Here is a 10,279-nt window from a genome sequence, read left to right as displayed (position 1 = left end):
CACTCACTACTTTACATTGTAGCAAAGTGTCATTTCTTCAGTGTTGTCACATGAAAAGATATAATAAAATATTTACAAAAATGTGAGGAGTTTACTCACTTCTGTGAGATACTGTATATATAAATGAGCATGTAAAGCAAATATCTTTTTTAAAAAAATCAATGCGGAGCATGCCCACGCAATGTTCTCACTTTTTTCCCCCCTTACCTGTTTGCATCCCTGATGTTTAATTATTATTATTATTATTAATAATGAAAATAATTAAGTTTAATTATTAAAAATATTATGCTTTATTGTACATCTAACTAGATTACAAAATTCGTAATGTTAATATTTATTACAAATTACAATTTTATACCACAAAACTAATTCTTTCCTGCCATACTACTCTTCTACTGCATGTGTTTAATTATTTATTATTATTATTTTAAATTATTATGGTTTCACTTTGTATTGTACATCTCAGATTACAAGAAGATTGCAAAGTCTGGAAAACATCTCAGAATGTTTTGTCTTAATAATGTAAGCAGTCATGTTTCGTAAATTCAGACTTTCCCAGAAATAGAGGCAAAATATTTTCAGATTTTCCTAACGCAATCTGTCAAATCACAGTTGGGAAAATCCAAGTCCAGCCCAATCCGAGGCTTATAAAATGGTTCAAACTGGATGAAGACCTGATGGGACTGACCTGAGCAAACCAGAGAGGTAAGAGACTTACTAAACCACCTCTATATCATGATAATCTTATCTGTGTACAGCGATCGGAGATCTCTTTAAGTTCTTTGGATAAAAGCATTTTCTAAGGATTGTCCGAATTTGTTTATGTGTTCAGTTCTGTGATCATGAAGCTTATTCTTGCTGTGCTGGTGCTGGGTTTGGTGGTCGAGGCTCAGGCGCAGTGGTACCGCTTCCCAGGAGAAGCCATCCAAGGTCACTTATTTTTCCTTTTTTACATCTATTAAACTTGAGTCAAACTGTAGGCATATTTGAAGCACTTTCACTGTTTCTTGTAGGTGGAAAGGACATGTTGCGCGCCTACAACGATATGAGGGATGCCAACTGGCAATACTCCGACAAGTATTTTCATGCCCGTGGGAATTATGATGCTGCCAGACGGGGACCGGGAGGCAGGTGGGCTGCCAAAGTGATCAGGTACGTACAGAATCATGCTGACTGCGGCAGATTTGATTTGAGTGCTGAAACTGTTTAAATGATTTTGGAATGTTAATGTTTACATTTGGCTGCATGAAAATTCCATGAAATCACTAATAGAACTTCTGATGCGTGCAGTGATGGAAGAGAGGCTCTGCAGGGTCTCACTCGCCACGGCAACTCTGATTCTGCAGCTGACCAGGAGGCCAATCGCTGGGGGCGCAACGGCGGAGACCCCAACCGCTACAGACCCAGAGGCCTTCCTGAAAAGTACTGAACACAGAAAATGTCTGAAATCAGCAGTGCCTCCAGGATCTCAACAATTGCTTGATTAAATTTTGCAGAACAAATGTAAAACCATCACTCTCTTCCACTCTCTTTTTACATCTTGACAATTATCATTAATTAAATATGCATTTATGACAATACAAACGTAGTCTTTAATGTCACATTGATTTGAGCACCATTTAGTCTATGTAACATTTTAGTTTCTGATTAAAAGAGCAACTTACTCATTTGTGTGTCTATTTTTGTTGTTGTTTTAAATGTGCATTTAACAATAATACATATGACATAAATACAAGTTTGTCCCCAAAAAATGTTAGGTACACACACACACACACACATTTGAAATATCAGTCAGAAAAGTTTATATTAAAAATGTAGTATTTATAATATTTATATTTAGTTGATTTACAATGTTAAATATTTTATTGATTCAATTATTTATTTTGATAAAAAATATTCTTTATACTTTTTATTTATGCTCTATATAAATGTGCACTTTAAACTTTAAATATACTTATTATGAGCTAAACATGTTAGCATTTTACACCACAAAACTAATGCATTTCTACCATACTGCATTTTCATTTCCGTGTGTTTAATTATTATTAGTTATGGTTTCATTTTGTATTGTACATCTCACTATGAAAATGACAAACTTTGGAGAGTGACAATATTTATTACGAATTAGATTTTAATTAATATTCAGTAAAGTGTTCCATCTCAGATTGTTTTGTTTAAAGTAAATATTGGTCTTTTGCAGCCTTTTAACACAATATAAACAGTCTTTCCTATAAATACCTGATCAAACTAGTCAGATTTTCCTAATGGAATCTGCCACATCAATTTGGAAAATCCATGTCCAGCCCAATCCAAGGTTTATAAAATATCTCTAAATGCAGTGAAAACCTGATGTGACTGAACTGAGCAGACCAGAGAGGCAAGAGACTGACTAAACCACCTCTATTAATGCAAACATGTTAAGTTATAGAGACTGGTCTACTCTGCTGGTCAGATGGCCCAGTCTGTTGTGATTGGTCGATCGCTTACAGCGCGTGTCGGAAACTAAACGCCCATTACAATATCTGAATTTCTGCTCCAGATCTTCCTCTGCACTTGATACACAGTGAGACAAACAGTAACGATGGCGAGGGCTTTATCGTATCAATTCCTCATTTGTATGTTTGTTTTCATTTATGTCACTCATTGTTTGTTTTTTATTTATTTTTTTATTCTTTTAATATGCATTTAACAGAACATAACATACGTTTGTTGTTTTCAAAGGTGAAACGAATACATAGAAAGTACTGGAAAAATAATCTTTGACGATATGCATTGATAAAATATATACAGTACAGTAGTGTGTGTGTGTGTGGTCCTTGTGGGTCCCCATGAGGAAAACATAAATAATAATATTAACAACACTTTTTTTTATGTAAAAATGCAGAAAGTTTTCTATGAGAGTTGTGTTTAGAGTATAGAATATATAAAAATCATTACATCTATGGAAAGTCCGCGTTCAAAATGAAAACAAAACATGTCCAAAAATATAGTCCTAACCATGACTTATGCCTAAGCCACATAAACCGATGTTACCTCACTGCTGTGACGATTCACCCCACCTTTACTGCTGTTTTACTATAGTTCAAGTAGTCCAAATGTGGTAATACAACATTATAACGTGTGCGATAAAATATCAAAACGGTCATCGGATATTTTTTAGTAGCTATCTGCGTCAACAACTCATTTTGAATGTCTCTCTTCATCCATGTCACTCGTTATTTATGTTGTAGCGCCTCCAGCTGGTCACTCAAGCACACTGTCTTTACACTAACCCATCAACAGCTGTCAATAAATGAATAAACATAAAATTGCATAAAGCATGTTCTTTATGAATGGATACTGATGACCCTTCCTCCATTTTGAATGATACTGCCCTGAACTTTAAAAAGAAACTGCAGATTCCTAATAGTAGGCTAAAACAATGACAAAAAAGAGAAAGAAATCTGTTCTTGCACTAAAAAACATCAGCTTGCTTGAACAACAAAAACTCCTAAGAATATTTGACTATAAATATGATTTTACATTAATAACAAATAGTAAAATTCTGGTGTTAATTCTTAAGTCTTTAAATTCATAAATTCTTCAGAAAAGTTAGACTTCATGAACACACAAAATGCCTCATATTTTAAAATGTTATATATATATATATATATATATCCCACCTAGCATCCATTCAGTGTTGTGTGATGCTCTTGTGTCTCATGTACTGTTGCACTAAAACTTCCAATAAAACTGAAAGTCAAAATGACTGCCAATGTTTGTATTATTGAAACTGAAACAGTTTAAATCACACACAACAGGTCTGGTCTGACTGCAGGCATCTGGAAGTTCCACGTATTGGATGATTAAGCACACACTGTAAGAACAAGGAGTGCAAACAACAGCAAAGCTCCATGCAAAAGCAAAACTGAAATTATTCTCACACGCTGTGGCCAAAAACACAAAGCCAATGATCTGTTCTGAATCATTTCTTAAGAAAAAAAATTTATATTTGGAACTTTGGATAAAAGTGTCCGCCAAATGCATGACAAAAGCATATACGCTATTCGGTTATATAATGGTTTGGATCAGTAAAGATAGTTACGTGTAGCCTTTATTGCACCCTTTCAATCCCAGATAAAAAAAGAAAGTAAATAATCATGCCTTACTTCCCAGAATAAGTTGTGCAACACAGGAATCGGCCACAAGAGCCAAAACATTTACAGCACATCACAACTGGGAAACTCCGTGTCCAACCCAAAGCCCATAATGGTCAATAAATCGAGCTTCATCCAGACCTGACTCAGCAAAAAGACAAGACTAGAAATTGCTGCAACATCAATGCCAGGATGCCGTGCTTGAGAGGGTTTAGTTTACACTTTATGTGCAAAGATCCAACTGACTCACGCCTTTAACAAATGGGTCTTTGCATGAACGCAGGCAGAAATTACTGGAGGAAAAACTCCCTTCATTTGAGTGGCATTGGATTTCAGTGAAAATGTAACAAGATGTCTAATTAGATTGAGAATTGACCTCTAATAACATGCCGATATGAACAGTATGCCTATTTTTTCATAAACATAACATTCACAAGTGTCTTCAGGTATGCCAATATTAAAGTGCAGCCATTTTCAAATTACCAGTATACATAAAGGCATTATTATAAAGCCTAATTCAAGGTTCAGATCTTTTGATCAATAAGACTGCCGTTATTTGAGTGAGATCATGCAGTAAAGTTTCCAATCACTCATACTATTCCACATTATAAACCGCATTTGAAAATTCTGAAATGAACAAGGAAGCAAAAATCATTTTGTAATAAACTTTATTTTGGTCCCGAGGAGACGGATTAGTCAAAGAGTCCGAATCCCATGTCGTCTTCGGATTCTTCAGACTCCTCTTTCTTCTCTTCTTTCTTCTCCTCCGCTGTAGGAGAAAGAAAAGTTATAAAGACGTTAACAACATTATAGGACCTAAAGGAAGCCAACCCTAAACGGTTCACATTTATGACCATAAGTCAAATTACAACTTTCAAACAACAGCAGCATGTTACATTTACAAAAAAAAACCTGAAGGCCGTTTGACTTTTTTCCCTTAACAAGTAATTTACGCAAATTTAACTGGGGTTTATTAATATATTTTATAAAACACTGCCCTAAATATCATCTGAAATATGCCAATAAAAGATTTTTATGTGCATTTTGGGATGGAAATGCTGGAAACGCCAAAATGCGCTGTATGCGCTCAATTGAGTCGGATAAATTTATCCAGTAAGAAAAAATGCGCGTAAACTACTATGGAAACATGTTTACCGAATAAATTCCTCAATGCACATCAAAAAAAGACGAGAATTTGTGATGGGACGGCATAACTGGACTAACCAGCAGACCGATCTTTTTGCACAGCATCTGAAATGTTGATTTGGTTGTTCTGAAATGTCTGAGCAAATCCTGTCGTTCGTCGAACCGTCTTACACGACTGTGCTCTTAAACAACAGGCACTCGCCTCCGAAAGCAAGATAACTTTATTGCGTTTCGTCTGCGTGCTCCGAGGCGCAAGTAATTTATTATATACGAAATTATATACAATGGCTTCCCCTACTGCAGCAACTTTCATTGTTCTAATTAGTGATATTTTGGGCCAATTTATCAGGAAGTGACGATTTTGTACTCTTCGGCTCAGTGGATAAAAAGACGCTGCTTTATTCACAAATGCTTTTTGCAACTTTGAATGGGAACATAGCTAATGTCAAGATTCATCAGGCTCAAACTGTGAAAGAATGGTTGAGAGGGAGAATGAAGAATGGAAATAAATGTTATGATGTTATTTCCATCAAGAGGTGCATCAATTTTGGTCAAGATCTTGTATTAACAATGCAAGAGGTGAGCACTCTGTAAAATCTCCTCCAGCACATCCTAAAGACTTTCAATGAATTTAAGCTCTGGACTCAGAGGTGCCAATTCATGTGTGAAAATGATTTTCACAGTTTGAGCCCGATGAATTTTGACATTGTCATGCTGGAATATGGTCATGATACATCTTCCTACATGGTTGTTTAAGAAATGAAAAGCTACACAGTCCATCAATAAGGTTTAGAAGAACTGTTGGCAAACTAGGGGTGGGCTACATACCAGCAGACAAGATTAACCGGTAGAAATGTGTCAAGTGGTAGAGATTTTGGACTATCGTCTTAATCGTGGTTATGCTCACGTGCTTGCTGTGCTGCGCGATCACGAAAGCTTATCGTTTGCATGCGTTTTCAAGCATTGGGGTTTAAAAACAAGTGGTTTTAAACCACTGAAGCTCAATTAGCAGTGAAAGACAACTCATTTCAGCACATGAGTGCGCTCTGAGAGACTTTCTCAGCGCTGTCTGAGAGACGTGCAACATCAAGTCGCGGCTCATAAAGCACGCGAGGACTGAACTGAGCGCTTTTTGCCACCTAATTGGGCTTGATTCGGCTAAATAAACATACCTAAGTGTCAAAGTGACCATGTATTTGCAAGTAAACAGAGCCATTTATGTATTAAGTGAAGGTACAGTTGAGAAAGACAAGGCTTAAGTATAATGGATCGGTGCAGTCAGTCTTAAAGGGACAGCATCCAAATTTACCTACTGTCATTATTAATGCTAATCAAACAACAACAAAAAAAGAAAAGAAAAGAAACGTATATATTTAATTGACACAGTAAAGACCATGCATTGTTTTTTATCCATTTAATTACTTTATACATTTTATGTAGTATTTCTAGTGCTTGAAGTTTTTCAGGTAGGTCCATTTCATTTGTGTCTTTGGCCCGCAGCCTGTCTATTAAAATCTATTATATGAAACCCGCCATGCATAATTTACAAATCGTGCAGTTTCACAATGTCAACACAAGGTGGCAGTACTAGAATTTAGGCCAGGGAAACATTAACGCGCCAAAAGCGGAATGAAACAGCGCTACTTGTGCGCACCGCACAGGGTGCGACTCACAAGCTCACAAATGTGTTTACTTGCTGAGTGTCTCGATCACACGACCACTAAACAGCCAGTGAGAAGTGTTTGAGGTCGGCATAGAGGTCTCAGGTACAAGCTGCAAATCTCTCTGTGATTTAATTCAGTTTAAAGTCAGTTGAAACAGCGCTGACTGAATCAACACTAACGTGCAAATCAGGGGAAACATTGAGCCGATCCAGTTAGAATATTTTCAAACCAACAATTCAACAACATTTATCATGGAATTACAGTGGTAACACTACCTGTAACTGTGGTATTTTGTCAGAAATGTAGGTTAATATCTAGGTTTTATTTAATTTTTAATGTAGATATGTATTAAATGAGTAATAAAGGCCAAATTACAGACTATTTTTGTTATAAACTTGCAGTTTTGTGCATTCGTATTTATATTGAATGTTTATAGACTAAATACCATAAAGCCATTCTAGATATAGAAACAATATTTTTACTTTTTACCATGTAGTGATGTACCATATGTGGTTATATATATATATATATTATATATATAAAAAATAGAAAAGGAAACCAAATGTGTCCACAACATCAAATCTGGCCCCCTTTTAAAAAAGTTTGGACACCCCTGGGCTAGTATATTAAAAATGGTAATAAGAATTATGAAATTTCAATGGTATGAGAAATTGACATAATAAAAACCTTATTTAAAAGGAAAAATAACTATATTGTGACATACGTCGTTATTGTGATATAAAATTACTTATATCGTGATACAAGACTGGTCATCTAGCCCACCCCTATGGAAAACATAACATGCTAGAAACATAAGCATTGCAATGATCCAGTCATAGACTCAAAGTATTTGACTATTTAAATCGAAACAGTGACTTTTTTTGGCCAGGCAGTGTTTATAACTATAATACAATATTGTTTATTTAGTGAAAACATAGTTGATTACTTTACTTTTACTGTTTAGTTACTTAATTTTTTTATCTACTCACCTTATAATAGACATTTGGTTGAAATGGTTGACTGAAATTCGACTTAAGAGAAAATATATATAGGCTGAAAAGTTCTGAGCTATACCATCCTACCCATTAGAGAGAGACAGGAAGAGGCATAAGGAAAAATAAGGCACTGACCAGCAGGGGCGGCAGCAGATCCTCCAGCGGACGGGGCAGCAGAGCTGGAAACAGCCACAGCACCACCGGATGGCACACTGGCCAGCTTACTGAAACCTGTCAGACAGACACAGGCCCTGTTTACACCTGGTATTGAGATGTGTTTTGGTCGATCGGATCACAAATAGACGAGGGAGAAACATTCCCTGGTGTTTTAATCCGTCTCTTTCGTCCACTTTCAACCACTTCTGTCCTGATTTCTTCGAGGGGAGGGTCTATGGGCGGGTAAATGTATGGGTTTTTCAGATCTTTCGATCTAATGAACGAAATAAGCTCACACAATTTACATATGAACGCAAAAGGAGACGACGGAAAAACATTCGGAGAGCAGCAGCTTTCGTTTCTACTCTGACAGACAAGACTGGCCGAACGCTGTGAGTGTGTGTTAGAAATCAGGAATGCTGAGAGAACACTGATTGTGCTTGGTACGCTTTCCATCTTTAAACTAAAACTTGAGTCTTCAGCCGACAAAGTTTAAATCCTGTCCGGCTAGCGCGCTTCCCATGTTTACACATTAGGTCAGTAGACGGAGAGCAGACAGTCTTTTGTGGCTGTTTGAACACATTCGACCACATGAGCGTTTACACTACGAAAGCAATCCGGTCGAAATGTGTTTAACTACCTCTGGAAGTGGTTGAAAGTGGACAAGCTCAAAACGCTTTACACCAGTATTTAGTGTCATCTACTTGTGATCCGATCGACCAAAAACACTTAATACCAGGTATAAACAGGGCCCGAGAGACACAAGCTCATGTCCTGTACCCTCTTTAAAAAGCCCTCGATTCTTATCCAGGACACTCCACAGTGTTCCCATGCACTCTTTGACCAAATTTTGTTTGTGATTACTGGATAAGGCTTTTTAAATCAGACACGGAGATAAAGTGCAGTAAGATCACATTTATTTGAATGAATGGGAACCCTAGCCTGGACTTAATTAAACATATCCTCAAGTCTCTTACATCGGTAACCACTTTGTTACCAGTGTAAAAAATGACCAACTTACCTTGGGCAATCACTTCCTGAAGATTTTTGCCATTGAGCTCAGACACAACCTACAATACAGAAAAGTCGACATTAAAGAGAAGCACATAAACAACAGGCAAATGGATGTAGTCCCTTACAAACAACACTTGATCCGGTCTCAGTGTTCATGCGGTTATAGATTCACCTTGCCCATGCGGGTGTCGTCAGATTCAATGCCGACACTGTCCAGGATCTTCTTGATGTCACCTGTGCTGGGACTCTCTTTGCCTCCGAGGGCAGCGAGCAGGTAAGCAGCTACGTAACGCATCCTACATCAAATAAAGAGAAATTAATGGAAACATTAACAGTTTTGACTTGAAAAATGATCATCATTCAAAAATATGGCAGCTGAATGCCTCAATGATTTTTACATATAATTTAATTATAGCAAATAAGTCTTCTGAATTTAATTTTACACTTTATTAATATTAGTTACACTATTTACTCACTATCATAAGTTTTTGAAATAAAAAAAATGCATCAAAGATGTGCACACAAAAACCTAACTGAACAATAATTGAGCTCTTCACCTAATAAAGAGGGCATTTAGTGAGGGCATTTAATGTTTAATGTACTTGAAATAAAACTATAGCTCAAATATGCCATCTCTCACTATAGTAATTACGTGTTAAGCCACATGGCTGAGTGTCCTGCTGCTAGCGGACTGTGTATCAGTACATCAATCTGAGCTTCTCCATAACATCAGTCTCGCAAATGAAGGATTGAGGGTCTTTATGGTATCAAATACACTCATTATTCGCTCGTTTGAGGTTTACGTGTGTTTTTTAAATCGGTGTTTTTATTCACTCACTTTACGGAGAGAGGGAGATTCGCGTGCTCACAGGCGGGCTCGTGCAGGCAGAAAGGAAGCGGAAAGGTGGAGAAAACCGGAAAAACGACACGACCGATGACGTCACATGTGAGGAGCGAATCGAAAGGACGAACAGCACGTCAATCACGAGGTTGAGGGCGGAGTCTCTTCCTCTTTCCCTCCTTTTTTTTCTCGAATGAAATATTTATGAATAAAAAATTCCGCATATATTTTCAATATATATATAGACCCTTTTCACATTTCCAGGTTTCTCAGAAGCGGAAGTATAAAATATTATAGCGGTTAATGAAAGACTTCGTTAAATATATT

At 36.8% G+C, this 10,279-nt stretch overlaps 2 protein-coding genes across 3 annotated transcripts; one reads left to right on the top strand and one right to left on the bottom strand.

Moving 5' to 3' along the window:
• Window positions 1-550: 550 nt before the first annotated feature.
• Window positions 551-1,667, top strand: saa (serum amyloid A). 2 transcript variants are annotated; one of them, XM_051900121.1, is made up of 4 exons: window positions 551-705; window positions 833-930; window positions 1,014-1,152; window positions 1,273-1,667. In XM_051900121.1, exons 2-4 carry the CDS (start codon window positions 843-845, stop codon window positions 1,427-1,429), a joined length of 384 nt encoding a protein of 127 aa, XP_051756081.1. In that variant the 5' UTR covers window positions 551-705; window positions 833-842; the 3' UTR covers window positions 1,430-1,667. The 2 variants fall into 2 exon arrangements, with proteins under 2 accessions (XP_051756081.1, XP_051756082.1); XM_051900122.1 differs by having other exon boundaries at window positions 553-705; window positions 1,291-1,667.
• Window positions 1,668-4,787: 3,120 nt separating this feature from the next.
• Window positions 4,788-10,101, bottom strand: rplp2l (ribosomal protein, large P2, like). The gene is made up of 5 exons (XM_051900123.1): window positions 9,950-10,101; window positions 9,284-9,407; window positions 9,119-9,167; window positions 8,077-8,172; window positions 4,788-4,905 (listed from the first exon to the last, which is right to left on the bottom strand). Exons 2-5 carry the CDS (start codon window positions 9,404-9,406, stop codon window positions 4,829-4,831), a joined length of 345 nt encoding a protein of 114 aa, XP_051756083.1. The 5' UTR covers window position 9,407; window positions 9,950-10,101; the 3' UTR covers window positions 4,788-4,828.
• Window positions 10,102-10,279: the final 178 nt, after the last annotated feature.

Source organism: Ctenopharyngodon idella, chromosome 7 (assembly GCF_019924925.1).
Source record: "Ctenopharyngodon idella isolate HZGC_01 chromosome 7, HZGC01, whole genome shotgun sequence".
NCBI classification, from domain to species: Eukaryota; Metazoa; Chordata; class Actinopteri; order Cypriniformes; family Xenocyprididae; genus Ctenopharyngodon; species Ctenopharyngodon idella.
The sequence above is the reverse complement of the archived record's forward strand: the minus strand, read 5'-3'. Positions and strand labels throughout refer to the sequence as shown.

What these genes read in the sequence shown, in the direction of transcription:
- saa (XM_051900121.1), top strand. Translation starts at nt 843, where the DNA reads ATGAAGCTTATTCTTGCTGTGCTGGTGCTGGGTTTGGTGGTCGAGGCT. An exon ending in CCCAGGAGAAGCCATCCAAG is followed by an intron (nt 931 to 1,013) that starts GTCACTTATTTT and finishes TGTTTCTTGTAG; the next exon opens with GTGGAAAGGACATGTTGCGC. An exon ending in TGGGCTGCCAAAGTGATCAG is followed by an intron (nt 1,153 to 1,272) that starts GTACGTACAGAA and finishes AATCACTAATAG; the next exon opens with AACTTCTGATGCGTGCAGTG.
- rplp2l (XM_051900123.1), bottom strand. Translation starts at nt 9,406, where the DNA reads ATGCGTTACGTAGCTGCTTACCTGCTCGCTGCCCTCGGAGGCAAAGAG. An exon ending in ACGACACCCGCATGGGCAAG is followed by an intron (nt 9,168 to 9,283) that starts GTGAATCTATAA and finishes TCTGTATTGTAG; the next exon opens with GTTGTGTCTGAGCTCAATGG. An exon ending in ATCTGCTGCCGCCCCTGCTG is followed by an intron (nt 4,906 to 8,076) that starts GTCAGTGCCTTA and finishes TTTCTCCTACAG; the next exon opens with CGGAGGAGAAGAAAGAAGAG.